Source organism: Nomia melanderi, chromosome 12, assembly GCF_051020985.1.
Source record: "Nomia melanderi isolate GNS246 chromosome 12, iyNomMela1, whole genome shotgun sequence".
Classification (NCBI taxonomy): domain Eukaryota; kingdom Metazoa; phylum Arthropoda; class Insecta; order Hymenoptera; family Halictidae; genus Nomia; species Nomia melanderi.
Window position 1 is genome coordinate 13,756,265 of NC_135010.1, and position 27,550 is coordinate 13,783,814.

The window sequence follows — 27,550 nt, forward strand, 5'->3', positions numbered from 1 at the left end:
ACACGAGCGGGGCGTTCTTAGTTTCTCCGCTCGGAACTATACAGCCGGGGACGTCACTCGTCGTCCACGATAGCTCGAAGCGAGTTGCTTCAGCCGTCACGCGCAGCGACTATCCGAAATATCCGGAATTGTTTACGAATTCCTCGCGATCGGACTTTCAACTACGTCGATTTCGATCTCGCCGAGGAAGATATGGCAGCGGCAACGGTGCTCAGCAAAGACGTGGCCGATATCGAGGCGAGTAACAGATCCGAACTTGTTAAAGACCTATCGAGGACCGCCGTTTAATCTGATCGACAAACTTTTCCACAGAACCTGCTGTCTCTGAATCCAAAGATCAAGCCGTACGCGAACTTGGTCCCCTCGGTGTACACAAAGGAGAACAAAAGGAAGTGGAAGAGGAACGTCAACGAGAAATGCAGCGTAAGATCGTGTATCAAGTTCGCGACCGCGATTAGAATCTTCCGAGAACCCGCTGATCGCTCATTTCGCACGCGTCGCGGCGCATCATCGATACAGCGCAGTATTTTCTTGCAGAGATGCCCGCCGCTGACGAAGAACTTCGACGACATCAAGCATACCACGCTGAGCGAGCGCGGCGCGCTGAAAGAAGCGGCGCGTTGCCTGAAATGCACCGACGCGCCTTGCCAAAAGTCTTGTCCCACGCAGTTGGACGTCAAATCCTTCATCACCTCGATATCGAATAAGAATTACTATGGCGCCGCGAAGGCGATCCTCTCCGACAATCCCCTGGGCCTGACGTGCGGCATGGTCTGCCCGACCAGCGATCTATGCGTCGGCGGGTGCAACCTGCACGCGTCCGAGGAGGGGCCCATTAACATCGGCGGTCTCCAGCAGTTCGCCACGGACGTAAGGCGTTTAACGATGCCTCGCTCTAGTTTCCTCGCGCGAATAGATTACAATCTTCCACGCGGTCCCACAGATCTTCAAGCAGATGCGCATACCGCAGACGAGGATCCCCGGGCAAACGGTTCCGCACGCGGACACGAAGATCGCGCTGATCGGCTGTGGCCCGGCCTCTCTGTCCTGCGCCACGTTCCTCGCGCGTTTAGGTTACAATGACATCACGATCTTCGAAAAGCAGTCTTACATCGGCGGGTTGAGTTCCTCGGAAATCCCGCAGTACCGTCTGCCGTACGACGTCGTCAACTTCGAAGTCGATTTAGCGAGAGACTTAGGCGTGAAGATCGAACTAAGCAGAGCACTCTCGGAAAACGATTTGAGTATACAGGTATAGACTTCTTCAATTGTACTGGAATATTGTACGAGGATCTTTTATGCATCGAAATCCTTTTAGGGTCTGCAAGATGAAGGCTACAAAGCCATCTTCCTGGGAATCGGTCTGCCAGAAGCGAACACCATCCCGATTTTCGCGGATCTCACCGAGGAAATGGGGTTCTACACGTCGAAGAGCTTCCTGCCGAGAGTGGCGAAGGCCAGCAAGCCGGGAATGTGCGCGTGCAAGAGCTCCCAGCTGCCTTCTCTCCACGGAACCGTCGTCGTCCTCGGGGCTGGCGACACGGCCTTCGATTGCGCCACTTCCGCTCTGCGCTGCGGCGCCAAGAAGGTTTACGTCGTGTTCAGGAAAGGGTTCACGAATATCCGAGCGGTCCCTGAAGAGGTGGTGATCATTTTCTAAAGCCGCGCGGTTTCACGGCGGTACATTGACCTCTTCGTCTGTGCTCAGTTCGACTTGGCGAGAGTAGAGAAGTGCGAGTTCGTTCCCTTCCAATCGCCGAAGCGAGTGATCACTCGCAACGGGAGAATAACTGCGATAGAGCTCTGTCGAACGGAGGAAACGGAGAACGGCGACTGGCTGGAGGACGAGGAGCAAGTCTGCCGGCTGAAAGCGGATTTCATCGTGTCGGCTTTTGGGTCGGGGCTGCAAGATCCTAGCGGTGAGCGCACGGTACAGATTGTAGTCGAGAACTCCTTCTGGAGTAAGTTCCATGGGATCTTTCTGTCTCAGTGGTGAGAGCAATGGCGCCCGTTAAGATGAACAAATGGAACTTACCGGAAGTGGACGCGGAGACTATGAGCACGTCCGTGCCCGGCGTCTTCTGCGGCGGAGACCTGGCCGGCACCGCGCAGACCACCGTCGAGTCTGTCAACGATGGCAAGACGGCGGCTTGGTATCTTCACAAGTTCATTCAGGTTACAGTTCCGACAATGCCTACTTTCTTTAACACTAGGTTTCGTAAATCTAGCGTTAACAATTTTCGCTATAACCGAATTAAATGCCGTCGATGCAACAGAGTGCCAACATTTTCGACTGCAGTTTTCACTAGTTTCAACGCGCAAACCGATAACACCGTTGATTTACCTTTAGAATGCTAACGGTCTGGAGGTGCCTGAGACTCCTCAGCTACCGAAATTCCATACTCCGATCGACGACGTCGACCTGTCGGTCGAGATGTGCGGGATGAAGTTCGAAAACCCTTTCGGCCTCGCCTCCGCGCCGCCTTGCACCTCGACCGCCATGATCAGACGAGCCTTCGAGGCAGGCTGGGGTTTCGTCGTCACGAAGACATTCTCCCTGGACAAGGTAAGAGCTGTTCATCGTAGAAACGAATGGTTTCCCTCCGAGATATCCCGACGATACGATTTTCCAGGACCTCGTCACGAACGTGTCGCCGAGGATAATTAAAGGCACCACTTCGAGGCATCATTACGGCCCCGAGCAAGGCAGTTTCCTGAATATCGAGCTGATATCCGAGAAATCGGCGGCCTACTGGTGCCAGAGTATCACGGAATTGAAGAGAGACTTCCCGACGAAGGTTCGAAAGTAACATGCAATGGTTCCTTCGATTAGCTCGAAGCTTTCGGACTAGTCCTCGTAATGATAGAGTCTGTTCATTGACAGATCGTCATAGCTAGCATCATGTGTACATATAACAAAGCGGATTGGACGGAGCTCGCCCAAATGGCTGAAGCAGCTGGCTCTGACGCCCTGGAATTGAATCTGTCGTGCCCACATGGAATGGGAGAGTCGGGGATGGGACTAGCTTGCGGACAAGTATAATTATAATCGTAAATTGTATTTCCATTCCGTCGAACACTATCACGGCCGTCGTCGCGTTTCAGGATCCTGAATTGGTGAGAAACATTTCCAGGTGGCTGCGCGAAGCTGTTAAAATACCGTTCTTCGTGAAATTGACGCCGAACATTACCGATATCGTCTCCATCGCGAAAGCGGCCTACGAAGGTACCGTTCGAGTTTGTTTCTGTTCAATCAAATGCTTGGTACCGGTGTATTGACATTTTTATTGATTCACGATTCAGTAATTCCTCCGAGAATTATCTATCTTTGTAACAACAGTAAAAAGAAGGAATCAAGAGTGTCGAAACGCTTTGCTTCAGGCCAAGCCGACGGCGTGTCCGCGATAAACACCGTGCAAGGCCTGATGGGCTTATACGCCGACGGGACACCCTGGCCAGCCGTTGGTATCCAGAAAGCCACCACGTACGGGGGTATGTCGGGAAACTCGACCAGGCCTCAGGCACTGCGGGCAGTGTCCTCCATCGCGAAGGTTCTCCCAGGGTTCCCGATACTCGGGATCGGCGGCATCGATTCCGCGGACGTGGCTCTTCAGTTTCTTCACTGCGGCGCATCCGTTTTGCAGGTGAGTCGCCGAGCTGTTCGAATTTTATACGTTGCAGGGAACCTGGCACTCTCGTCTGAGTGGTCAGATTCGAAAGCGCACGCCTTGCTCACGCGGATTTTCGATTCTGATATACGATTCGCTGAGGTATTCACGCATACTAGTCGAATCACGCGACAAAGAACTTGAGGATCCGTTCCCAGACTCGCGATTGGAGTTCCTGGAGCGACTGTCCCCGCCCATATGACGTCACGAGTGCCAGGTTCTCTGCAACGAGCGGTAGTACCGTTACATAGACACTCTTTCCTATTGGACAACACCTGATTAGGTCTGCAGCGCCATACAAAATCAAGATTTCACTTTAATCGATGACTACGTAACCGGCTTGAAGACACTGCTGTACTTAAAGAGTCTGAAACAGGTGAAGGATTGGGACGGCCAGAGTCCGCCGACCTTTAAGCACCAAAAGGGAAAACCGGTTTCCCTGCAGCACGCTCTCGGCAAAGTGAGTATCATTTCCCTGTCAATCGAAATCGGTTTCGTGATACCTCATTCCTGCTGTAGAATGTACCTTACTTCGGGGAGTATCAAAGGCTGCGCGAGCAGAAGATCGCCGAGATTAAAGCGAACTCGGATCCGCTCGATCAGCCGGTGGCAGCTACGAGGCCTGTCCCGAAACCGGTCGCGCCCATACCTTGTATAAAAGACGTGATCGGCAAAGCTTTGAGTCACATCGGGACGTTTAAAGAGCTGGATAACAAACGGCAAGTGGTAGCGCTGATAGACGATGTAAGTTTCGATTACCAAAGGAAATCGAGTTCGTTGATCTTCCTCGCTGACGCTGGTTATTTCGTATGTGTCAGGATATGTGTATAAATTGTGGAAAGTGTTACATGGCTTGCGCCGATTCCGGCTACCAAGCGATACACTTCGATCCGGATACTCACATTCCAAAGGTGACCGACGACTGCACGGGCTGCACGCTTTGCCTGTCGGTATGCCCCATCATCGATTGCATCACGTAAGTTCCTGCTTAATCGTTCCTCCGTGTTGTTCTTATTTTCACGATTACGTGACATACTTCTCTAACCGATTCGATGTTGTGTTTACAGTATGGTGCCCAAAACGATACCTCACGTTATAAAGCGGGGAATCCCGCCGAAAAACGCGTTCGAACTTCCTGATTTCAATTGAAACAGACAAGCCTTCGGCGGGTTGTAGTTAGATATTTTATTTTACATATTTTATAACCTTCCCCGGATCGGCTAATCCTTTTCACGCGTACACTGTTGCTTTGAATAACGTTCGAACGTTACATCTACATAAACGTAACGATCGCAATAAATTACTGCTCGGAACCGACCGTTTAAGTTGTTAAATACTGATAAAGTTTGGATTATCGAACCACTGCACTTCCTTTGGTTTATCGGTGTCCAATTCATATTCCACGCATTTTTTGCTGACGATTTGACCTCTGAAATTGAAATTCCTTTAAGCGCACGCTCGAAGAAGTTGTGTGTGGAGGAGGGCGTTGTGGAATTCGTTACCTTGAATACTTTTTACAACCGATGGTAGGATAGTCCTGTTTGAAGCATTGAGGACGTAAGACATTGAAATAAGTGGTGCCGATGTCCGTAGCTATGATCGATTTCGCGTTCTTCAAGCAGTCGAATAATTGCTGGTCGCAATCGCAGTGCGATCTGTTTGGCGTAAAGATATTAAGTATAGCGGAGCTAACGTTGTTCTTTCGTGCAGAAAAATTACCACGGAATTTGATTTGTCGTTACCTCGTGAAAGCTCCATTATTTTTAAGGCCGTACTTCGTGTCGCCCGCGTCAATGGAGTCCCGACAGCCGTCATGATTCTTGCAACAGGTGTCCGTGCCCTCAAAGAAACCAACATCTTTGCCGTTCGGAGATATATCGCCGTCGCCGCACCAATACGTTCCTAAAGGTGTATTTGTAGAAATATTCGTAACTCGTAACATAATTACATTGCCAAAAAGGAAAAACGAAAATGACACGGAAGAATTGAATAACAGAATAATAATAACGTGCGCTTGGTGTAGTATGCAAATCCTAACTGTTTAGCAAATACAATAATCGTAACGTCACTCTGTTCAGTAGTGATTAAATAAATTCATATGAATTTTATTAAGAATTTGTTCGATGTTTCAACCATTTAAATTTTCGTATTTGGAATACAGAGTTGCAAAGAAATGATTGAATTATTCGAATAACAAGAGATCAGTGCAGAGTTCTCTTTTCGTAATTTAAGAGCTTGATGTACAAATTAATTTTAATTAGTCTTGAATATTTTAACCCTTAGCACTCCAGGTTGTTTTGTAATCCATCGGCAACTAATTTTTATAGTATTCCTAGCGAAAATGAGAAATCCTATAACATTTCCTCGATCTTTTAGTTTCCTTAGTACAAAATTCGGATGTGTGCGAAATCTAATAATTTAGAGTAGTTTCTTTGATTCAAAATATTTAATATTATAACTGGTGCAATATTGGAGCCTACAGAGTTCAAAGGGTTAAAGAATCCTCTGTAAAGGGTTGAACGGAGTTCAGTATCGCCACGTACCTGGAAATATTGCTTTAATCTGGACTTTGTACGGATTAAAGACACTGGCGATGCTACTGTTGCTCCTGCCGTTTTGATTTTTGTATATATTCCCCAAAATTGGAATATTAGAGATCGATTCTGGGTCGAGCTTGTTTTTGATCCCGAGAACAAATCTCTCGAGAGGACTCACGTAAGTTGTCTTCGGCTGTTGCGAGTCGTCGCATCCTCCGAAATCGAGGAAAACGAGGAGCGAAAGTAGCGCAACATACACGCGGACCCAAGACATCATTGCGCGCTATGTACACGATATATAATTTCTTTAATAATTTGTACACAAAAGGATATTGCAGTGTAACTCCAGTTCGCGGACCTGTATCCGTTTGAACGATTTCGGTAGCACGTTCCCTTAAACGAGTTAGCAGCGACTGCATATCCTCGTACCGCTCCGCGAACTTTTATTTGTCGGCACGGTGTAAAATACGTAGAATTATTAACATTCTTCACTTGTGCAAATGGTCGACTATACGCAGTAAAGTCATCCGAGTTATGTGAAGGAATTGCAGAAAGTAGAATCGACAGGTTTTATTTGAGAAACAATAAATTAATTGTGAGAAATGACCGAACTACGCGATAAAATGTGAGTTATGGCTCAACTTTATTTTACAAAACAATAACCTCGCCGTTGCATGCAGATAGTGAACGTATAATATCGCAATAATCGTACGTATACACAGTTTACAGTTCACGTTTAGCATTAGCAATACCAGGCATTTAGAATGGCTGGTTTGCAATTTCTCGGTAGCGTTATAATGAACGAATGAATTAATCATTCTCGATGGACTCAGGATTATTTCGTCGAGCCTTGCAGCTCCAGCGTCACAGCCTCTTCCGCGATAGATTCATCTGTATCCGAAGTATGCTGATCCTGCATCGCACGACGTTTCTGAAGTCTCGTGCACCGCGGACAGTAATGATTTCGCTTCGACCAACAGACACGATGATGAACAGCCGCGCATTGATGGCAAATTATAGAATTCGCATCCCATGGGTATATAATTTCATCATTACCACACAATTCGCACAGATGGCCTCTAAAGATATAATTGCACTTAATGGTTTAATTACGAAACGCATTATTAATGGTAATGGTATTCTTAAACGTAACGAAATTACCGTGCTTTGCACAACTGACAGTGTTCAGTGATATGAGCGTGCATAGTATCATGCGCAGCGCGAACTTCTTCCAGAAGAGTGCCATTGTTAAGATCGATGAGATCTTTTATGGAATAATTCCCCGAATTCTCAATCATGTGAGTACGTATACCAATTTTCCATGGCAGCCCCTCGAGGTTTGCGTCCGGACATAGAACCAAGTAGCGCTTCATCATCTGCATTTCCTCGCGTAATTTCTATTGACAATTAAGTTTGTCACTTATTTCTTGTTCTGTCGCTTTCTGCGCGTACATATACTTTTTACCTTTACTAAGGACAGGTCTGGAACTAAAGTGAATAATTTTGGGTTTAATTCTTCCAGAGGTAAAACGGAGCGATCTTCTAAAAGAGTTAATAGCTGAGTCGCGGCGCGAGATACTAATCGCGGTTCCATGTCCCAATTTCTTATTACTCTGGCAGGAATTACCATTGCAGTATTCCAATGGCATCTCTGACAGTAATACAGTCCACTATAGTCGCAAAGTCGTGGTTCTATCCACACTGATTCTGATTTACAAATAAAATATTATAACATATGTAGTGTTTCACATTATTGTTTGATTAATAATATAACTAATTAAATTCAACAAAGAATATCAATAAAAATTTGCTTCCACCTCTTGTGTGTTACCTGTACTCTTGAATGGACTGCCAAAACAAGATAAGGATAATCCTTTTGAGAAAGCTTGCAATGGAAATATAGTTTAACTATGCGATAAGAGGAATCTCTTTATATATGAACAAGGTAAACAGTGAATCATTGTCAAATAGAAAGAACACATACAATATATTGCTTTTTCAAGGAATATTAATTTCTTACTCATACTTACTGAATGTTATTTTCACTTTGCACTCAGCACATCGATAGCCTTGGTTTGACAGGCCTTGTTCAGGGCAGATATCTTTTGTGTAGGTATATCCACCTGCCTCACTAGCAACAACGTGGACACAGACTCTGCATATACTATTTAAACATTTCCAATGACAACTGAATTTGCAATCTGTAAAAATGTAATTTAGGTGTAACATTTTCTTGAATACATGTATGATAATATCTCATTAAAAATGTCTTACCATTGCACATGTACCATGACTGAAGCATAGTCCATATTGCACCACTGCAATGATCACAATACACAGGTCCAGAAGTTGTTATATGGTACTTTTGTGGTATCAAGTGATGTCCTAAAATTACTTGTGTTTCCAACAAATTTTCTTCTGATGTTTCCCTTAATTCTTGTACCCTCAAACGTAATTCAATCAAACGTCTGACAAGCCATTTTCGTTCGTCTGAACACTCTGCACTTTCTAATACCATTTGCTTACACTTCTCTACCATTTCTTTAAGATCTTCTTCACATGTTGCCTATAAACATAACAATGTAAGTAATAAGGATGATTAAAAGTCACATCAAAAATATATGTAAACATAATACCTTGGATAATGAAAGTATGGTCTCCACTGACTTTAAAGTAAAAGGTATAGCTCCTTTACTATCCGAACTATCATCTGCTTCCCCTGTCATGTATTCAGACGATGATGACGGTGTTGATGATATTGTTCCCGTGCTGTCAGCATGGATTCCTGACTCATGATTAATATCCTGAGAATCGCTTGCAACATTCTTAACATCTATCATTTTACAAAGCCAACAATATTACACTTATGTAAATATTGTAGATTATTATGTTGCTTGGATGAATACTTTAACACTATACCATTACTGTTACACTACATGCATAGAAACATGTCAGTAGTACTTAAATAATCAGTATTATGATTACACTGACAGATCACAAAATATTACTTCAGTATATTCATATATATGGTGCAACTCGCAAGAGGAAAATACAATACTCTCTGAACAACGATACAATAAATATCTTAGAAAATTTGAAAACTTTTCTCTTGACTGGACACGAGTGCTTTTAATTAACAATTATTATTCCCCTATCTGCTAATCATTATTTACATAAACATATTCACAATGCCATCTACAATCAAATTCAAGGAAAAAAATTGACACGCCATCTAGCGGTGAATATTTTGCGGAGTTTCTCCCTATTCTCGCAACGAGTAAGACAAGGACAGAGCTAGTGTGCGACAAAGACAGAGATAGTCTCTCTCGTGCCATCTCCTTCGAAAAAGCATCTCATCAGTCCCTGGTACGTACGCGTGAAGCATCAGGACGAAGGAGGCATCCGACAAGGACGAACATATGATTGTATGTGTGCGAGAGAGAGACAGAAAATGGCCGCCCGAACGGACAGTGAAATCGATAAAAAATTCATTGATATCTCTACTCTCACTAACGGCTCATTAACATTTGCGAATGGAGAATGTGGAATAGACCTTCAGTTACCTTTTCATATTACTTTTTATAGGATTTTCTTTCGCGTGAATTTTTTATTAACGATTTTTTACATTACGCTTCTACGACTTGGAATTTGTTGACAAGTCCCGAGTAAATGATTAATTTTCCACCTTTATAAACGCAATTCGTGAACTTTCAGGATTAAAAAAATTAGGGTGGATATTTAAAAAGTTTGATGGATCAGTTTTGGTTACATTTGAGCTGTAATTAATAAGTTGTCAGTGATGTTTGAATGGGTTAAGGATTTCTTGAGATTAGCATTGAGTAGGATGAGAAAGGATATGCAGGTGTGATGAGGACGGAGATATTATGTTGCGTCATCTAGTGATGGAAATATGGTATTAAATGACTAGCAGTTTGGATCTTTTTGCAATAGATGGCGAACAGACTTGTGTCTCTGTCTCTGTCGCACTCTCCTTATCTTATTCTTTGGATTCCTCATACGCAGTAATAAAGGTATTGAAATAATTCATTAATTAGGACTCAAATGTAAGCAAAATTAGCATGAAAATGTTACGAGAAATCTGCCCTAGTTTTTTGAATTATAAAAGTAGTAGTCATAGACTTAAGATGTGTAATATCTCATAAGTTGTGTACTAGGCAAATCAGTTCGTGTCATTGTTAGTGGATGGCGCTGTCAGTAACTTTTAATACTCACTGGAAAGTGTAATAAATGATTCATTGCAAAGTATGTTTCAAAGTTTAAATTCTACTGATGTCGATTGATGCGTAATAGTGATACATTTGTAAGGAAATTGATAATATTGAAAGACTGCCATTTATACAACTATTGACAACCCTGTGAATAGTGGCAGCCCTGTTCACTGGTAGGCAACTTCAATGTACCAATTTAACGACGAGGTCGCCATGTTGGTGGATTGATCTATCGTGCGTCCGCGTCTGTCCACGCTTAATTGTAACTCTTGATATTTGTATATACGCAATTGTGTCCGTGCTTTGTAGAAAATAAAACGCGCAACATCTAACAACGTATTTATTGGAGCAGCCATTCTTCAACGTTTGAGAGCGGAATTGGAACGCCGCCAGGTTCGAGCATCAAATATCGTGCAGCTTTTGGTTTCTACACGTTGCCAAGATGATGTACACGGTAAATTAGCTGATTCTGTTTATAAAAATGTCGTTCGATCTTACAGTATTTTAGTAGAATCATTTCATATATTGGGAATTCGGTAATTTCTGAATCTAGGGGACTACTGCGTCGCAGGACACGAGGTTCAGTGACAAAGAGAAAAAACTTCTGAAGCAAATGAAGTTTGGAGACTCTTTGACACAAAAGGTAAATATTTATCATGATTGCATTATTATTCGTTGTTGATTTCTGGTTCGTACCATGCACTTTATCTCTTTTAGGTGGATATGAGCAAAGTCAAACTTGACGTTATTAAACCATGGATCACAACGAAAATCACACAAATTCTGGGGATGGAGGACGACGTAGTGGTAGAATTTGTATATAATCAACTGGAAGAAAAGGTAAGAAACTTGTTTCATTTCACACTTCATTAGAATTAGAATGAAAAGGTAGATTAATCGAATAAAGTATAAAAATGCGTTCACTTGGCTTTTTCCCCTCATCATAGGAAATCGATAAATACACATTATTTCAGCACAAAGTTTTGTACCAGTTACAAAATATACTATCATCCAAAATCTGCACAATGTGCTAATTTTGGAGGTGAAAAGCAAGGAGGCAGATACCATATTAGTCATACTTGCCTCATTGTTTTTTGTTTCTTAAATTCTGATAAAGTATCATCGTTCCTGTATGTATATATACATATATATATGCACATATACATATGTATGTATATATATACATCCTGTGTATCCCAGTTTTTATTTCTCCCGAATATCCGATCCGAGCAAAATATCCTATATCAACAAAAGAAAAACTGATGTAGCTGATCCTGCAACACTGTGCCATGTACAAACAAGTTTTTATCACGTATGTTTGAATTCCCCGTTAGTATAAGTAGAGACCGTTGGTGGGGCTCAACCCTATTGTCCAAATGGCATTCGGATGTGCTCCTCTCTACATCCGATTGGCCGCCTTTCTATCAGCCGTCCAACGCTAGCCGATGTCGAGCTGGTATATCATCAACATCGTCTTAGAACCACTGCTGAAACTTCAGCCTCAGCAGTTCATCATTCGTCAGCATCGGATCGATCGATTGTCATCGTCACCGGAGAACCTGGCGTACTCACAATAATATTCTCGTCGCATCGAGCTGTTCCTGCTCTTCTCGTCCTTATACGGAGCTCTGCCCGAGGTCTTCTACGATTCTACAGATGTCTTCGTTGCTGTAATGCACCGTCTACTAGCTGCACTGGCTGATGTCTTCACCTGCACATGTGGCTGCCTCGTTCGAGGTAGTTGCATCCCGATGCTGCAACTGCGATAGCTGTGTCACAGCTTTCAAACATCGAATAGCTGCCTGCCTTCCGAACTCGGCCAATGAGACATCACCCGGTGCTGGGCATAATGCGGCCGCCATGGTCAACGTATCAAGGACATCGACACTGCCGGATCGTCCAGGACGCAGATTTCTTCGTTCTACGCATCTTCCCCGACAACCCGAAGAATCGAGGATCTTGCAGGTCTGTTCGCCGTCTTGCCATCACACCAAGACGCGATTGAGTCGCGGACGACGCCCTGGAGGTATCTCTACTTGGTTTGACACTCTTTGTCAACGTCACAGGTTGGTGGAACGGTGTTCCTTCTATCAATCCTTTTACTTTTCAGTTAACACAACGTGTATTTACGATTCCCATTTTCAGCATCTCTGCTTTGGCAATATTTTTGACTTGAGAAGGTATCAAATGTATCTGTGCTATTTGTGCGTTTATCGATGAGTGTAATATTCTTTTTTTTCTTAACGTATCAGTTGTTAGCGCAGACGTGAAACGAGCTGTTTACTGTTGGCGGTAAGATTCGAGGGGGAAAAGCAGTTAGTAACAACATAGGGAGGTGGACATTGTCACGATTGCGACTGTTTGCGTTGTAATTCAGTAGAATCTCGAACGTCCATTGCTCAGTTGTTGAAAGTAACATCGGATGACATTGGTCTACTATGTATTTTACAGTTCCCGGATCCCCGAAAAATGCAGATCAACCTCACAGGTTTCCTCAATGGTAGAAATGCCCGATCTTTCATGGGTGAATTATGGGACCTTTTGGTCTCCGCTCAAGAAAGTGTGACGGGTATTCCGCTGGCTTTCTTACAGCAGAAAAAAGATCAAATTAAAAAACGTTTGGTGATTATCAATCTTCATTCTTATACGTTTTCCACAGTTTCCCTTTTTTATCGCATGAACTAGTCTGTGAATACCTAAACAGTTGAATAGCTAAATTTTCACATTCAGCGGAATGTTCAATTCAATGAATTTATTTTTTGAGTGGAAGGTTCAGTTTTCGATTTCTCTGTTAATCGTGTCTCTGAACATATCGAATTAGGAGGAGCAAGAGAAGCTTCAAGCTTCACTGGCAGAGAAGGAGAAGGAGAAAGAGAGGGAGAAAGAAAAGGATGAAGCGGAAAACAAGATAAAGAAAGAAGACAAAGAACGTGGCTCGTCCAAGGAGCGAAGAAGGGACAGAAGCAGAGACCGTGACAGAGATAGGTAGGTTTGTCGAGTTGATTAAACACCTTAATGGTATGAACCATTTTAAGACTTAATCGTTGTTCGCAGAAGCAAAAGGAGTCGATCGAGAGATCGGCACAGGGACCGCGATAGATCCAGTCGCAAGCGTCGCTCGTCTTCAAGGTCGCCTAGCAAAAACTCCTTGAAGGACAACGGGAAGGACATGCCGGAGGTTAAAGTTGAACGGGAGGATTCACCTCAACCGGAAAATGCTATACCATTAATGCCTGTGAAGACGAAACCGTAAGTGCTCGCGTCTCGTCACGCGACATAATTAAAGATTATTTATGAAGGTGTGTCAACAGGGAAGCTGCCGTCGCGATATCCCGATTACAAGCTAAGTTAATGAGCATCGCCGATGGAAAGAAGAAGAACAATCGTACTCCGTCTCCCGAGTCGCTGGAGAAAGCGAAGAAGTCCAGATCCAGATCTAAGTCCCCAGTAAGCCGTTCCAAAAAGTCCAGATCCAAATCGCCTAGCAGAGACTCGAAGACCAGACGTTCCAGATCGCCAGCGTCCAAGTCGAGGCGATCTCGCTCAAAGTCGAGATCCAGACGATCCAGATCCAGATCAAAATCCAGAAGATCGAAGTCCAGATCGCAGGATCGCTCGAAGTCTAGGCGAACAAAGTCGAAGTCGCCGAGATCACGATCAAGATCGCGTTCGCGATCGAAGAAGTCGAGGTCCAAGAGCAACGACAGAAGTAAATCCAGAAAGTCGAGGTCCGACTCGAGCGACTCCAGATCGTCGAAGTCTCGGTCGAAATCGCCCGACAAGAGGAAGGATAATCTCGACTCCAACAGGAAACGAGACGCTAGTACAAGCAGCACCTCCGAGTCGGAAGAAGACAAAGGCGCGAAGGATAAGAACGATTTCGAGATTCGAAAGAAGAAGAATGGAGTGCAGGCTAAGAGATCGTACAGAAAGACGAATAAAGACGACAGCGGTAGCGAAAGCGACTCGAGTCGTGAGAGGAAATCAGTGCCTAAGCGAAGAAGCCCTACCCCGCGGAAGGACAGAGGTCGATCCAAGGACAGAGATAGGTCTCGGGACAGATCACGGGATAGATCTCGTGACAGATCACGCGATCGATCTCGAGATAGGAACAGGAGGTGAATAATAATAATAATTATTATTATATAACAGTTTTTACTTGTTTCATTATCAGTACTAACAATAGGGAATATCTGATTTAGGAGATCCATCGACAGAGAACGAGAGAGACGACGAGAACGGGAACGGGAAAGGGAGCGGGACAGACTAGACAGATACAGTGGCAGCCGTAGTATGCGGCCTCCGTCTGTGCGTCGAGCACCCAGTAGAAGAAGGTAACCTTAACTATGAGCAATGCTGTAATTTACAAGCGAGAATGAACGAGTATCGTTAATACGATTGAATTGCTCCAGAAGCCCACCACGTCGAAGTCCAGCAAGATATCGACGAAGATCGCCTAGCCCTGGTGATAGACGCAGAAGAAGATCTCTGGATCGTAGACGAAGATCATCGGAGAGGCGAGACAGGCGTCGATCCCCGGATCGTCGTGACAGCAGACGTCGTTCACCAGACGGCCGGGATCGATCCCTCAGGTACGATAGATCTTCCTCGCGCGACAGATCGAGTAGGCGGGACCGTTCCAGAGACAGGGACAGAAGGGATAGAGATCGAAGATCTAGATCTAGGGATCGTAGATCAAGATCGAAAGATCACAGATCATCAGTGGATCGTTCGAGGGATGAGAAACGATCTCCCGATCGTTCACGGGACGCTAAGGACAAGACGAAGGACAAGAAGGTGGACGAAAAAATTAAAAAATCAACTGATACGGGATCGCGAAAAGAATTGCGAAACGGAAGGTCTAAGTCAAGTAGCTCGGAAAGTAGCGAAAGTAGTTCCTCTAGCAATGAGGATGAAGCGATCAGGTGAGTGAAGAGGTTATCCTCGTACTTTCACGTTTTGTTACAGACCTTACGATTGTCGGAGCGTAAACGCAGCTATGTTCTGTTTCCTGCTTAGCTGTATAACAGAGGTTCTTGACATTTTCTGATGAATACATTCTTTGTCTGTGCGCAGAAAATCGCTTGAGCGGAAATCGTCTCAAGAGAAGCGAGAGCACACGGATGACAAACGTAAAGAGAAAGAGAAGACCGTCAAAGAAGAGCCGATCAAACGCCCGGAGAAAGAGGTAAAGAAACCTGAAACCGCGTCCGTCAAAAAACCAGATCCCAGTGTTTCTCCGAAGAAACTTCAGCCTACAACTCTGCCTGTAACTAGACACAGAGTAAGTCGATTACTGTCTCCGATTCGAATGTACTTTCAATTTCGTATCTCTTCATATTCATTCTTCGCAATGTTTCAGTTTTCGAAGAGCTTATCTCGAACGCCGTCACCGTTTAAAAAGACAGAAGATATCATAGCCGCAGTGAAAGTGAAACCACCTTCGAAGCAAGTGTAAATTTTTCAGTTGCTTTTCAAACCGTCTGACCGAGCCTAAGCTAATTGTTATTATTCTTAATCTATAGAGAAGAGCATAAAGAAGAATCACCAAAGGAAGAGTCGAGCTTCGCGTCTGGAGATGCTTTCCCTTTGAAAAAGGACGACAAGTCGATCAAATCGATCAAAGCAGTGACCGAGGAAAAGAAATCTAGCCAGAAGACTTCGGAGCCAGTCCTTATGAAGAAACCCATTGAAGTGATCAAGAAATCGAAAAGGGAAAAACGTGATGGTTCTACGGATTCGAACGATAGCGAAAGTGAAGGTAAATACAAGTTTTTTAAAACATTCATAGTATTGTTTTAACGAGGCTTCATGCTTTTTTCTTATGTATTGTAGGCAAGAAGAAATCGAGGAAGTTGGACAAATCTCGGAAATCTAGGAAAGCTTCTACGGATGAAGAGAAATCGGACAAAGGAGGTTCCAGCTCAGACTCCGAAGAGGAGAGGAAACACGTCGAAAAAAATAAGAAGATTAGAGACTCGAATCGAGGAGGTAAGATTCAGACGTGCGACTTTAATGAAACAAATCGCAAGATTTTACGATGAAACTGTCTTCTTCAGATTCATTAGATGAACGTGCCAAGGATAAAAAGGATAGCAGAAAACGAGACGCTAGCGAGAGCGAGTCTCGCAAACGGTCGAAGAAAGAAGCTGAAGAAGAAACGAAGAAATCGAAGAGATCTAGGAAAGATTCATCTTCGGGCGATGACGATCAGAAAACAAAGAGAGGTAAGAGCGAAGACGACAGGTCCTCCAGACTACGGAAATCCAAGAAGGATTCAAGTTCAGACGATGAACCAAAGAAGACACGGAAGAGGAGAGACAGTTCTTCGGAAGATGAGAAGTCTAGATCTCGAAAATCAAGGAAAGATTCGACGAGTGAAGATGAAGGAAAAACCCGCCCAAAAAAATCTAAACGAGATTCGAGTACGGATGACGAAGATGTAGGAGAGAAGGATACGAAGAAGAAGAGGAAAAACGATGACAGTTCAGACGAGGAAAAAGTGAAGAAGAAACGTAAAAAGAAGACAAAAACTAGTACTAGCGAATCGGAGGTAATCGTTTCTCTTTCATAATCATTTATATTTTAGAACGAATTGTTTATCTGTTGTAATTGATGTGTTTTCAGGAGAGCGAAGTGGAAGAGAAGAAAAAGAAGAAGGATAAAAAGCACAAGAAGCACAAGAAACATAAAAAGCACAGGAAACACAAAAAGAAGAAGGTTGCGGATTCTGACGAATCCGATGTAAGTGAGGGGAATACTGAGGAACTGGAGAAAAAATTACGGGAAAAAGCTTTGAAATCAATGAAAAAGGGTCACAGTATAGAGAGAAGTGATTGAGAATTCGTACGATTTATTACGAAGCGTGTGTAATGTGTGTATACCTCTATTGCAATGCACTTGCTCTAACTGTATCACAAGTACGTTTCCGTTCAATATTAACGATAATAGAATTTTATTGTATCACAATATTTTCTTGTGCAAAACGAGTTTGGCATTCTTAAAAGTTCATTGTGAGGGAGCCCTAATTTTTACGAACCCTAAACTTAAGCTTACGATTCACCTCGTAATCGTAATAGTTGTTCGTTTTAACTTAGCGAAATGGAAATAGCATATACCTTATTGTAATAGGGACAGTAATTTCTTGTGCCACTTTAATGTACGATTTTTACATTTTTCAAGACGTTGATACAGCTGAGCGAAGAAAAGATGTCACCTTTTGGTTAAGGAGTTCATTTTATGAATTACTGTTCATTGTATAGAGCGATGAATTTAGTTAGTAAATCTAATTTGTGTAAAAATAAGTTTTCATCGAGTTATCTATATTAAGATTAAAAAAAAAGAAAAAAATAAATTACGTCTTGAAGAAAAACCTTATCTTTCAGCAAGTTGTTATCACAATCTCTTATTATAGTTTGGATAGGTATAAGTTATATAAAACAACATATTTTGTTTCCAGGAGTTTTGAATTTTAAATACTGTATAAAATTGTATGCACAGTATAAATATATTTACAATTTGGCCAACATAGATTCCCAATCGGGGGAACATATAAGCGTATTACTAACTGGTCCAAGATTAATTAGATCACCATTTAATTGTTCAGTATCTAATTTCGCAGCAATCAGATCCTGAAAACGAATATTAATGCAATATAGTATTGCTTGTTTCTATAGTTTCATATACGTACCTGTCGAAAGCTAAGATGCGATCCTACATCCACGATCAAATTATTTTCTCCTAACACTAATCGCGTTTTACCAGACTTTAAAATCTGCAATTTTCCTAGAATACCAGGTTTCAAAGTATTCAAAGTGCAGAATTCTGTTTCTGAAGTACTCGTGGTTCGCTTTTCCTGACTTGTGACGTTTGGACGAGTTGTTCTAGTGTCTTCCGCGCTACCCACGAAACCAGGTAAACAATCTGGAAACTATATATATTTATTATAAGAACTGTGAAGACAAGTATACTTCGTTTTTTCTTTGTCCCATACCTGAATTAGTATATACGAATTAGACTTATTTTCAATCATTTCTGGAATGCTATCAAACTCGTCCTTCAGTTCTATTTTTGATTTAGGCACTTTAACTTCTGTTTTAGGTGGTAATACTAAAAATAATAATACTTTACAGTTTCTCTGACATAAGAGAATAACATTATACGTACCCTCTCCATTCTCTAATATAATTGGCTTCTCATTTATTTCTTCTTCTTCTACTTCTAATTCCTGTTTAGTTTCTTCATTCTTCAGTTTGGCTGTAATATATAAATGGTGATATTCTGCTTAAATTCATCTGTATTGCATACTAAATAGTAATAAATACATACCTTTGACCATAGGTAGCATAACAGGTCCATTATCAAGATCTACAGGTTCTCCATCATCGATAAAATCATCTCTCAACAATAATTTCAATTTTTCTTCTTCCTCAGCTTTATTAACACTGCGATTTAAATCTAATTTTGGTCTTTCTAAGGTATTCTGTGTACTTCTATCACTATCTCCATAACCACCACCACCACCACCGCCACTGCTACTACGTTTCCCTGGGGTACTATTTATTCCAGTAGACCATATACCACTGGACTGAATAAATAAGGTATGCATAAATAAAAGGATAGAAGTATATTATTCATCAGAAAGGATTTTTCAATATACCTGTATTAGATTGCTTGCTCTTCCACGTCCTCTGTCGTTTCTGCCTCTTTCACCTCTACCACGTCCCCGATTGTCTCTACCTCTACCTGGTTTTACAGAATCAGCCGGTGTTGCATCCCTTCAAAATTATTAATATTTAATTAACTTCTTTTATTCGGACCTGGTTTTACTAATTGTAACTTACTCTTTCTTTTTTGTTCTCTGAGCATTTAAATTTGGTGTGTACACTTTCTTAGGTCTCTCAGTTTTAATGTTGCCTCCTAATGTTAGATCTCTTGGCAAACGAAACGAAGTTAGTCTAGTAGTAGCCGTCGATAAACCAGGCTCGGTTTTAATGCTTCTTATAGGAACCGGCATCGATGTTCCCGGTTCTACTTTTATTTTCACGTTAGTCAGATCTGTGTGGTTCGAGTTGACAGATTTATCAGAGGCCATAATTGAAAATTGTTATTTGCAAGTGTTAATAATAGACAGGTGTGTCAGGCTATCGGCAACAGATTGCTTTTGTATTCAAGAATATATTTTCGGTACAATACTTTTCCTAAATTACTATTACAAACTTTTAACACAGCACATCGCACTTAACCTTAACGCATACATTGCCTATAAACTTTATAGAAATAGATCGAACTTTATTGAAATACACAAATGCCAATAGTACGGTACAACGTTATATCTCGTTAAACATTTTTAATAATTCACTCCGAAATTTCAGTACACAAGGGATACGTCAGGTTACGCACTCCATTCTCATCGCACGTGCATGACCAACTGTCCCACTCTTCTCAAGAACGACGTACCGTGTGGAATCTGCTGATTTATTAAAAAAAAATGTAAATCAACATCAAAACATAATATTTACATACATTAATATACTTTCAGACTACAGAATAATACATTATTATCTCAAATGGGTAAGAAAATTTCAAAAATTCAAACCAATCAATTCCTCTACGATTTATAACCAAAGTTTTATCCGTAAATTCTAACCGCAACATATATAAACATTATTCTGTAAACATTGATTTTATATTTAATCTCCATAGGTCAGAAAAGAATAATTTACTGCCACGAGTATTCGTGTGTCGCAAGAGTATGCAGCTGCAAAGCAAGGAGCGGGCATTTTTGAAATCATCGCGGCGTGTCATGACTTTCTCAATGTCCTTTGATCCTGGCTAGGTACGCAAACACTAATGCTTAAATCCCACAAAACAAAACCATTCCTTTAATCTTGATTTAATTACATATCATCTTCGCCCCTGCTAGGAACAATAATCCCAGAATTCCAAACCCGGAAGCACGGTTAACACGCTGCTCCGAAAGGACGAGTTAACTCGTCAACTGTACGGACCTATACACGTAGTAGGTATTTCTTTCTTTCTTCATCCATCGACAGCATCCATCCACGTAATATCAATTACATCGCACCTATATAGTCGCCAATGCAGCTTTCTCCCTTCTTTCTTTTCACCTTCATCCTTCTGTTTTTTGTTTCATTTGTTATGCCTGATTTCTGATTCCCTTGTTTATTCGCAACGCAGTCGGGCCAGGTATTGCAACAGCAGCAATACCGACGCCTGCTCGTTAACCGTTGCGCGCAATATAATTATCTAATTATCATTATTGTTAAAATAGTGGCTCGGATGGACGATTAACGTGACGAGCGGACAAGCTGCAGGAGGCGACGGCAAGTGGCGATGTTTTCCGAACGGCTAGTAGCGGTGACATGGGCAGGAGAACAGAGTCGGTGTGATGAGGTCATCGTATGGTTTTTTAGCCGCGGCGGCAGTCGCGACGCGGAGCGCCCGAACGCCGGCTGCTACGTAGAATCCTGCGGCGGGGACATGCTTGCCATGTGCCAATCCGCGACCTATTATCTGTCTCGAACCCGCGAGTGCAACGTGTCCTCCTCGTTCCACGGTACCGGGAGATCCTTGCTCGGGCCCTGTTCACCGACCGTTTAATTCCGCCCGTTTCAATTAACCGGTTACACGCTCGATACCTGTACACGTTCACCGGTGAGGCTCTCCCCGACACACGCAGTAGTGCCTGATTTCGAATCGACGTGATTTCTACCCGGCTAGACGGATGACCGATTTAAAAGGCGACGCGGTCAACTACGCTCTTAAACCTGTTTCTCTACTCCCCCTCGGACATGGAACACGTCGAGTTTTCGAGTAGCCGGCCGCCGCCGCGGTATCTGCTCGTGGTATCTTTCGGTCCCCGAAGTCCTTTCTAGCGTCCGACTCTCCAATGAAAATCTATCCGTGTAAACCGGTGTGGTCCACGTTCGAATTTTTATCCCGAGCCTCCCCGCCTCCTCGTAACCACGGATGCGCGGATGTTTAGCGAGAAATATTGTAAATACACTGTACGCGGATTATCCCGTAGTAAATAGGAGTTGGGGCCGGAATTTATACGCGCGCACAGGTATTACAATCGAATTTAGCACGCCGAGTTTCGCGCTAAATTCGCGTGGTTTATCGTTCGTCCTGCGTAGGCCACGCGATAGTTCACGGGTTTATTACGTTTATTTATAAGGTGTGCACCGTAAAACCACATTCGACGTGTCAGTGGGAACGTGGTCGTACGCGTACGCCTGGAGGAATGATAAATTATTAGGGGATACACTTGAAACGCGAGCGGCGAGTTAACTCGTTTCGCCGCGAGTCGGCAGGCACGGTTTAGGATAACAATGCGGATCGCCCGTGATCCATAGGCCGAGGAAAAACGGAAGGGGGCGGGTGCTCCGAAGGATACCACGTGTTTCGGGGTGAACGCGTGGAGCGCAAGCGCGAAACCTAGAGCCTGCCTCGGCCAGTGTTCAAATCTGTTATTGCAGACCGCGAAGCGTGGTTCTCCACGAAGCGGTCGCGCGCGCGTGTATACCCGCAGAAGTCCGGTGAACGTTAGTTGGTTCTCGTATGTCGTCGTCGACGCGATGCCACCGGATCCACGACGTATCGGATTCAAGCTTGCCCGCTCGGGAATCGATAATCAGTATCCAAAAGGACCTTGAGATCGTTCGTGATCGATCAAGGATCGAAAAACCTTGACGGACCTCTCCTCGGCTGCCGTATCATTACCTCGCGGCCTCGTGCGCCGTCTACGATTCGTTCCCGGTGCTTTCGACGCAATCGCGAAATTCGACGTTCGACGGTACCCGTAAGATCGTAAACAAGACCTTTGACCCGAGAGTCGCGCGTGTGCAGCGTCTTTTTTCTCTTTCTCTCTTACTTGTTAGTCGTGGAAATAAGTCAGCTCGGTAAGCTGAAAGCATTCGTTAAACGTTCTCCTCTATTGTACTTGCTTTTTCCAGATCTGGAAACCGTTGTCACCGGGTTTGGCGACCCTTGACGAGCACCTAGGAGGTTTCATGGTGTTTCGATCGGTCGAATGAGATCCAAGCTCGCCAGGACGGAGCAGGGGGCAAGGTGCGAACACGTGTACGAACTGCTGATCGAATTCGAGCCGCTTCCAGTTGTCGCGCGGACGTGGCCGAGGATGCGTCGAAGCGGCTCCTAACTGCTCGGCCCGCGGTTCCCAAACGTTTTCGCGTGTCCCGTGGATCGTGCTCGTGTCCGCGCGTGCCACCCCCGTGCTCGAGGCTTGCCGGGAAGCGAGCGAGCGAGCGAGCGAGCGAGCGAGCGGCCAGCGGCGGGACCGAGAGTCAGTGAAAAAGTGACTTGACTCGCGGGAGTGACAGTTCCGTCGAAGATGAACGGAGTGCAGCGGATGCCCACCGACGCGTTCGACGTAAAAGTGAGTCTCGCAACACGTACATTTATATTTTATCTAATCACACCGTCCGATTTCTCGCGCATGCTATTCGCTCGGCGAGCGTGTACTCGGTTTCCTCCCGAGTACCGCGATGATTCTCGCAATTGTTTATGAGCAATCGCGACACAGAGCACATAGGACGAATTTCGAAATCCGAATAACTCGGATTGAAACCTGTAATCCCTTCCAATTAGCTATCTGCGAGAACTCCGATGGTTCTGATAATTCGCCTTATGCATGCCTCGATTGATAAGATTATCGGCGTGACGCGAATCGGAGGAAGATTGTATGACCCTTGAACAACGATGGTTCTCTTGAGTCGTTAAAAACTTCCCACTGTTAACACTACCAAACCGGTCAAGTTTACCCATTCCTAAGCTCTTCTAATTACTAACAGAATATACGCTTCTCTTAGAAATTACTAGTTTCAGTAATTTATTGTTTACATGCAGACTGAATTATAAGTCTCTGCACTCTCAGTTCCTACAGAAACATTTGGGAAAGTCAGTTCGACCGCCGGTAGTTTCAATGTTAAACTCGCGTCAACCGCTGCTCGCGTCGAGCACGATAAAGGGATCGACGCGTTTCCAGGAACGAAGGTCTAATCGATCTAATAGAAAACAATCGAGGAAAGACGCGAGCGCTATCGCGCGTTATAGTCGCCGGGACGGTTCGCCTTCGGGAGATTAAAAGAAAAGCATCGTTTGACATGTGCACACGTAATCGGGTCGGCCTTGGCCCGCGTAACCCAGTCCATAAGTCGGCCTTGAACGAGGTCGTTACTTCTCGCAGAAGCGAACGATCGTTCGTTCAGTTTCTATCGTTGCGTCTACGCTCGCCACTTCATTGCGCCTATCCGTGGCCCCGATAACCGTTTCCCCGCGACAAATACATCTCCCTCGGGCAGCCCCTCGCCCCGCAATGCGGCTCGTCCTTGCGGAAGCCCCCTTTTTTCGGGGCAAACACTAATATCGATTAAATCTCGCGTGTCCCGTCTACTCCCGATGGAACCAACACCGTGGTGACTTACATGGGACCTTCTCGAGTGGCCCGGTAAGCGATCCTTTCTGCGCGGTAAATCCATCAGAGTTCCATCGCGTACTTGGCTCGCCGCAATCTCTATTCAATCTTCCGCTTGTCCCTTTTCTCGAGGACGGTACACGAACTGGGCACCTATCGCATATTTGTAGGGTCTCGACCTAACCCGCTAGTCGACTAATGGCGAAAGCATAAAGCGACGAGCTCTGAAGACAGGGGATCGAGAAATAGACGAATATCAGGGAATAACGTAAAGAGAGAAAGAAAGATGTAGAGTCGGGTCGCGAGTTTCATTAACCCCTTGCTGTACAATGATGAGCGAGACTCGTGATGATTTCTAAACTAATTTAAGAATCAATGTTCATTACTCACGGATCGAAGCAAACGACTATTTTGCTGAATTGTAAATCAATTAAAGTCTGAACAGATGCACTCTTGGAGTTTCTATAGCGAAATTTTCAAAAGTCAATTGAAGTGCTCGGTAGTTTTAGTGTTAACTGATGTATGTTTTCTCATTGGTTCGTTTCAAATAGTGTCTACGTTTCATCGGAAAGCGTCGAATATTTTTAGTGCAAAGTTTCCGACTGTACAGGGTAATAAGGAATAGATACAACGTTAAACCTTTGATCATTTGAAATCTACATATTCTCTCATTATAACGTTCGAGCTTCCTTTTGTCTGTCTATTCGTCGAAGAAGTTTCCAATCGAAGACGTACCTAGAGCCATTCGGCGAAACGGAATGTCCTCGGGTCTCGTTACCAGGAGGACATCGATCGCGGCTAGATTTATACCTCGCAACCTCGCGTGTCGCGTCTCCCCGCGATGAACTTTGCAGAAACGCGGTTTCCGAGTGACCGCGAATCGGTTCGCACAGAACGAATCGTTCGCCCACGAAATCGCGAGTGGGTGCAAGGGAAAAATACGAGAAAGTTGACGGAATCGGACGCCGGCTGTTCACGGTTCACCGATCGTCGCGTTTTGACTTGTGCCGGGTTGAACGGTAAAGGGGAGTTTTTTACGGCGGATCGGATCTTCTCTCGACGTTAATTCTCAGCCGACAAGCTCTCTCTAAAGGCGAGCGACGATTCGTAATGTAATTGGACGTCCGAGCGACGTCGAAATCCGCCTTCGTCTGCGGGGACGCTCGGGAAAGTTGAAGGGGAGAGAGTAGACGTACAATGACAACAACGACGACGATAAGGGAAACGCGAATCCGTTGGTCTCTCGCCGCAAACACGACACCGGGTTCACCCACTTTCCCGCACTGGTCGCCGGGAGAGTATTAACGCTAGAACTACCGTACCAGTCAAAATGACCGGTTTCGATTTGCTCCTTTCGCAGCGATTCATATCTTCAAAGCATTCGATGTTTGCAATGATCTTGAATATAGTTTTTGAATACTATAATGAATGGAAGAAACTGAAAATAATCTGTTAGAATTTTTATAGGGACTGCATATTAATATTATTAAATCGGTAGTTCTAGTGTCAATGTTAGATTATCTGAAACTTTTCTCACCTATGAACCTTCAACTGTTGACACTAGATTCACGGAACCCAATTTTAGGGATTCTTTAAACATTGCTTACAGTCTCAGTCAATGTTGATTCTTGCAATTATGCGAATACACATTGTAATCCAGTTTCGAAGCTACAGTTTAATAACGCGTCGAGTATTGTGCTAGGTCACTCCTGTGAATTGTTTACGCTTGTTACCTGTGTTACCGTATTCACTGGCGGTACGTCAACTTGAATACTTTCGGTGCTTTAAGGGCTAACTTTCTCCGAATGCCAAGTGTTCGATAGGAATTATTTTTTCTAGATTATCCTAAATTATTCCTAAATTATTCCTAAATTATTCCTAGATTTCTCGCGAGTTTGTCTCCATACTCCTTCCACGCTTTTCATATCATTTTCGTCATTCGAACGACATTCGATAAGGGATACACGCGTGTCCGCGTGTCGGTGCGCGTACGTGCGCGTCGAACATAACGTGTAATTAGGTGTCTTAACACCGAGGCCGGTGCACCGAGGTAACGCGATACCTGTGCCAGCCTATGGCAACGCTACTCCGCCGAGGCTGAGCCTGATTCGAGCTGCCCGACACGCTAGATCCTCGACTTTGAACCCCTTCAACGTATGACTCAAGCCTGACAAGTATTACAGGATTTATGAATTTCAAATTTATTCCTCCAAATATATTCTATCCGATTATCGAGTCGAAATCGCCATTGTGGGATAGATACGGAGTTCCCAAGTCTGTTACAAGAACGCCTCGCGTATGTTTCCGCGTCAGAGTCTTCGTTGCCGCGAAATTGTTAGTGTCAGCGTTGTGCGAGTAATAAATGAGTCGCTCAGAAGTCAACGAGGATAACGATTTTCGGATATTTCCTGCTTTTTGGAAATTTCAATGAAATGAATAATATTCTTTATAGTTCTCGAAGGATTTACTTTGTCCTTCGTTTTCACTAGATCAGAAAGACCTTTTTATAGCTTCTGAGTATGTAGTACGATAATTTCAGAAGCTAAAACATTAACTGTATAAATTTTTGCTCTCTGGACTTAGCATTGGCTTCTGACTCAAATGACGATCGTTCGGAAATGCCAGTCGTGTTACAGAGCTGTTTCTGAAACTGAAACTATTATCCTCACGATGAACTTCTTCGAAACGTCTGTATTTCAAAACTCTGCTTCCAGTAAACATATAAATCGCATTAAAATCCCATAACTTTCAAGTCGTTATCGTTACTAATTAGACACCGATAAGGAGAAAAATCGACGGTCGATTACACGCTAGGAAAGTTTCCCCGGTTTGGTGTCCCAAGGGATCGGCCGGAGCGAACCGCGGATTAATATTTCACGAGTGAAGATCATGGAATTTGCGAGTCGCGCGTAAAACGAGGATGCAACGTGTCTGGGATGCGAAGCGAAGGAACACGACGACGATGAAGAAGAAGAAGAAGAAGAAGAAGAAGAAGGCCTAATCCAATGTCTCCGAAATGCTGTTTACGCAGACCGGTCGGACGATAAGGTTACCCCTAGGGAGGAAGTTGGTGTAACCGATATAAATAGCGTTGACGAACGCGGTGCAATCTCGTAACGCGATCGCCCCGCGATTTCTCGCGCTTTTCGCCCGTCCGTTATTGCGCCGCGCTGCGCCGCGCCGCTCCGGGACGAGAGGCCGTAGCGTTTCGATCGATTCGTCGGCTTTTAAATCCCCGACTTTCGAATTCTTCGCGGGGAACGTTAATCGATGAAGAAACGGACGAGCCCGTTGACTCACTGATTAAACATCTCGTGGGCGATGAGACGTGATTTCGAGAATCCTTTTCCAAAGAGTTGAATCAATATCGACTACGCCGAGGAATTCTCCCCACCTACCGAGCGGTTTCCGCCGAGGACTCGCGGTTTCCTAAGGACTCGCTCGCGTTTCACTTAGCCGGCATCGCGCCGGATGAACAATTGTCGGGGCGCGGGCGGAGGCGGCGGCGCTAATTAAATTGGCACGCCGAAGGAAAGATCTCGTTTCAATATTTCGCTTAGACGACTCGCGATGGCTAGCGCAAGGTCTCGCGTTATTAAGATGCAATAAACCAGTCGCGCGTGCGGCCACGCTCGAAGGCTGGCCGGCTGGCTGGCT

General features: G+C 44.1%; 6 protein-coding genes across 18 annotated transcripts in view; 3 read left to right on the forward strand and 3 right to left on the reverse strand.

Moving 5' to 3' along the window:
* The first annotated feature begins 91 nt into the window (after nucleotides 1–91).
* On the forward strand, nucleotides 92–5,783 carry su(r) (dihydropyrimidine dehydrogenase su(r)). The gene is made up of 16 exons (XM_031992094.2): nucleotides 92–237; nucleotides 313–423; nucleotides 538–870; nucleotides 944–1,252; nucleotides 1,319–1,642; nucleotides 1,709–1,919; nucleotides 1,991–2,175; nucleotides 2,351–2,566; nucleotides 2,634–2,798; nucleotides 2,885–3,037; nucleotides 3,106–3,226; nucleotides 3,382–3,644; nucleotides 3,952–4,128; nucleotides 4,188–4,412; nucleotides 4,487–4,644; nucleotides 4,736–5,783. Exons 1-16 carry the CDS (start codon nucleotides 193–195, stop codon nucleotides 4,815–4,817), a joined length of 3,078 nt encoding a protein of 1,025 aa, XP_031847954.1. The 5' UTR covers nucleotides 92–192; the 3' UTR covers nucleotides 4,818–5,783.
* Nucleotides 4,839–6,715, reverse strand: LOC116433707 (phospholipase A2-like). Of its 2 annotated transcripts, XM_031992113.2 has the most exons (5): nucleotides 6,564–6,715; nucleotides 6,212–6,488; nucleotides 5,411–5,570; nucleotides 5,171–5,323; nucleotides 4,839–5,097 (listed from the first exon to the last, which is right to left on the reverse strand). In XM_031992113.2, exons 2-5 carry the CDS (start codon nucleotides 6,480–6,482, stop codon nucleotides 4,998–5,000), a joined length of 684 nt encoding a protein of 227 aa, XP_031847973.2. In that variant the 5' UTR covers nucleotides 6,483–6,488; nucleotides 6,564–6,715; the 3' UTR covers nucleotides 4,839–4,997. The 2 variants fall into 2 exon arrangements, with proteins under 2 accessions (XP_031847973.2, XP_031847972.2); XM_031992112.2 differs by having other exon boundaries at nucleotides 6,212–6,649.
* A 114-nt stretch (nucleotides 6,716–6,829) lies between these two features.
* DEF8 (differentially expressed in FDCP 8 homolog) lies at nucleotides 6,830–10,587 on the reverse strand. Of its 4 annotated transcripts, XM_031992097.2 has the most exons (8): nucleotides 10,439–10,587; nucleotides 8,842–8,990; nucleotides 8,480–8,771; nucleotides 8,236–8,406; nucleotides 8,037–8,090; nucleotides 7,671–7,912; nucleotides 7,367–7,602; nucleotides 6,830–7,284 (listed from the first exon to the last, which is right to left on the reverse strand). In XM_031992097.2, exons 2-8 carry the CDS (start codon nucleotides 8,929–8,931, stop codon nucleotides 7,041–7,043), a joined length of 1,329 nt encoding a protein of 442 aa, XP_031847957.1. In that variant the 5' UTR covers nucleotides 8,932–8,990; nucleotides 10,439–10,587; the 3' UTR covers nucleotides 6,830–7,040. The 4 variants fall into 4 exon arrangements, with proteins under 4 accessions (XP_031847957.1, XP_031847955.1, XP_076228931.1 ...); XM_031992095.2 differs by lacking the exon at nucleotides 10,439–10,587 and having other exon boundaries at nucleotides 8,842–9,439; XM_076372816.1 differs by lacking the exons at nucleotides 8,037–8,090; nucleotides 10,439–10,587 and having other exon boundaries at nucleotides 7,671–7,693; nucleotides 8,842–9,438.
* Nucleotides 10,444–17,806, forward strand: Srrm1 (Serine-arginine repetitive matrix 1). Of its 8 annotated transcripts, none has more exons than XM_031992087.2 (15): nucleotides 10,444–10,888; nucleotides 10,988–11,077; nucleotides 11,152–11,274; nucleotides 12,886–13,056; nucleotides 13,256–13,419; nucleotides 13,492–13,683; nucleotides 13,746–14,552; nucleotides 14,637–14,768; nucleotides 14,847–15,359; nucleotides 15,511–15,718; nucleotides 15,797–15,888; nucleotides 15,960–16,195; nucleotides 16,270–16,425; nucleotides 16,494–16,987; nucleotides 17,062–17,806. In XM_031992087.2, exons 1-15 carry the CDS (start codon nucleotides 10,877–10,879, stop codon nucleotides 17,272–17,274), a joined length of 3,603 nt encoding a protein of 1,200 aa, XP_031847947.1. In that variant the 5' UTR covers nucleotides 10,444–10,876; the 3' UTR covers nucleotides 17,275–17,806. The 8 variants fall into 8 exon arrangements, with proteins under 8 accessions (XP_031847947.1, XP_031847945.1, XP_031847948.1 ...); XM_031992085.2 differs by having other exon boundaries at nucleotides 10,445–10,888; nucleotides 13,489–13,683; XM_031992088.2 differs by having other exon boundaries at nucleotides 10,445–10,888; nucleotides 13,489–13,683; nucleotides 15,797–15,882.
* On the reverse strand, nucleotides 17,463–22,442 carry RpIIIC53 (RNA polymerase III subunit C53). Of its 2 annotated transcripts, none has more exons than XM_076372818.1 (7): nucleotides 20,445–22,442; nucleotides 19,278–19,903; nucleotides 19,094–19,211; nucleotides 18,763–19,021; nucleotides 18,428–18,690; nucleotides 18,125–18,364; nucleotides 17,463–18,065 (listed from the first exon to the last, which is right to left on the reverse strand). In XM_076372818.1, the coding sequence occupies exons 2-7, from the start codon at nucleotides 19,526–19,528 to the stop codon at nucleotides 17,946–17,948; spliced, it is 1,251 nt and encodes a 416-aa protein (XP_076228933.1). In that variant the 5' UTR covers nucleotides 19,529–19,903; nucleotides 20,445–22,442; the 3' UTR covers nucleotides 17,463–17,945. The 2 variants fall into 2 exon arrangements, with proteins under 2 accessions (XP_076228933.1, XP_031847970.2); XM_031992110.2 differs by lacking the exon at nucleotides 20,445–22,442 and having other exon boundaries at nucleotides 18,428–18,543; nucleotides 18,601–18,690; nucleotides 19,278–19,887.
* A 165-nt stretch (nucleotides 22,443–22,607) lies between these two features.
* Nucleotides 22,608–27,550, forward strand: part of Lmpt (four and a half LIM domains protein limpet) — an 82,474-nt gene continuing 77,531 nt past the window's right edge. The window contains exon 1 of the mRNA XM_031992073.2: nucleotides 22,608–22,855. Within this exon, the coding sequence (XP_031847933.1) occupies nucleotides 22,811–22,855 (45 nt within the window). The 5' untranslated portion in view covers nucleotides 22,608–22,810. The remainder of the gene's footprint in view (nucleotides 22,856–27,550) is intronic.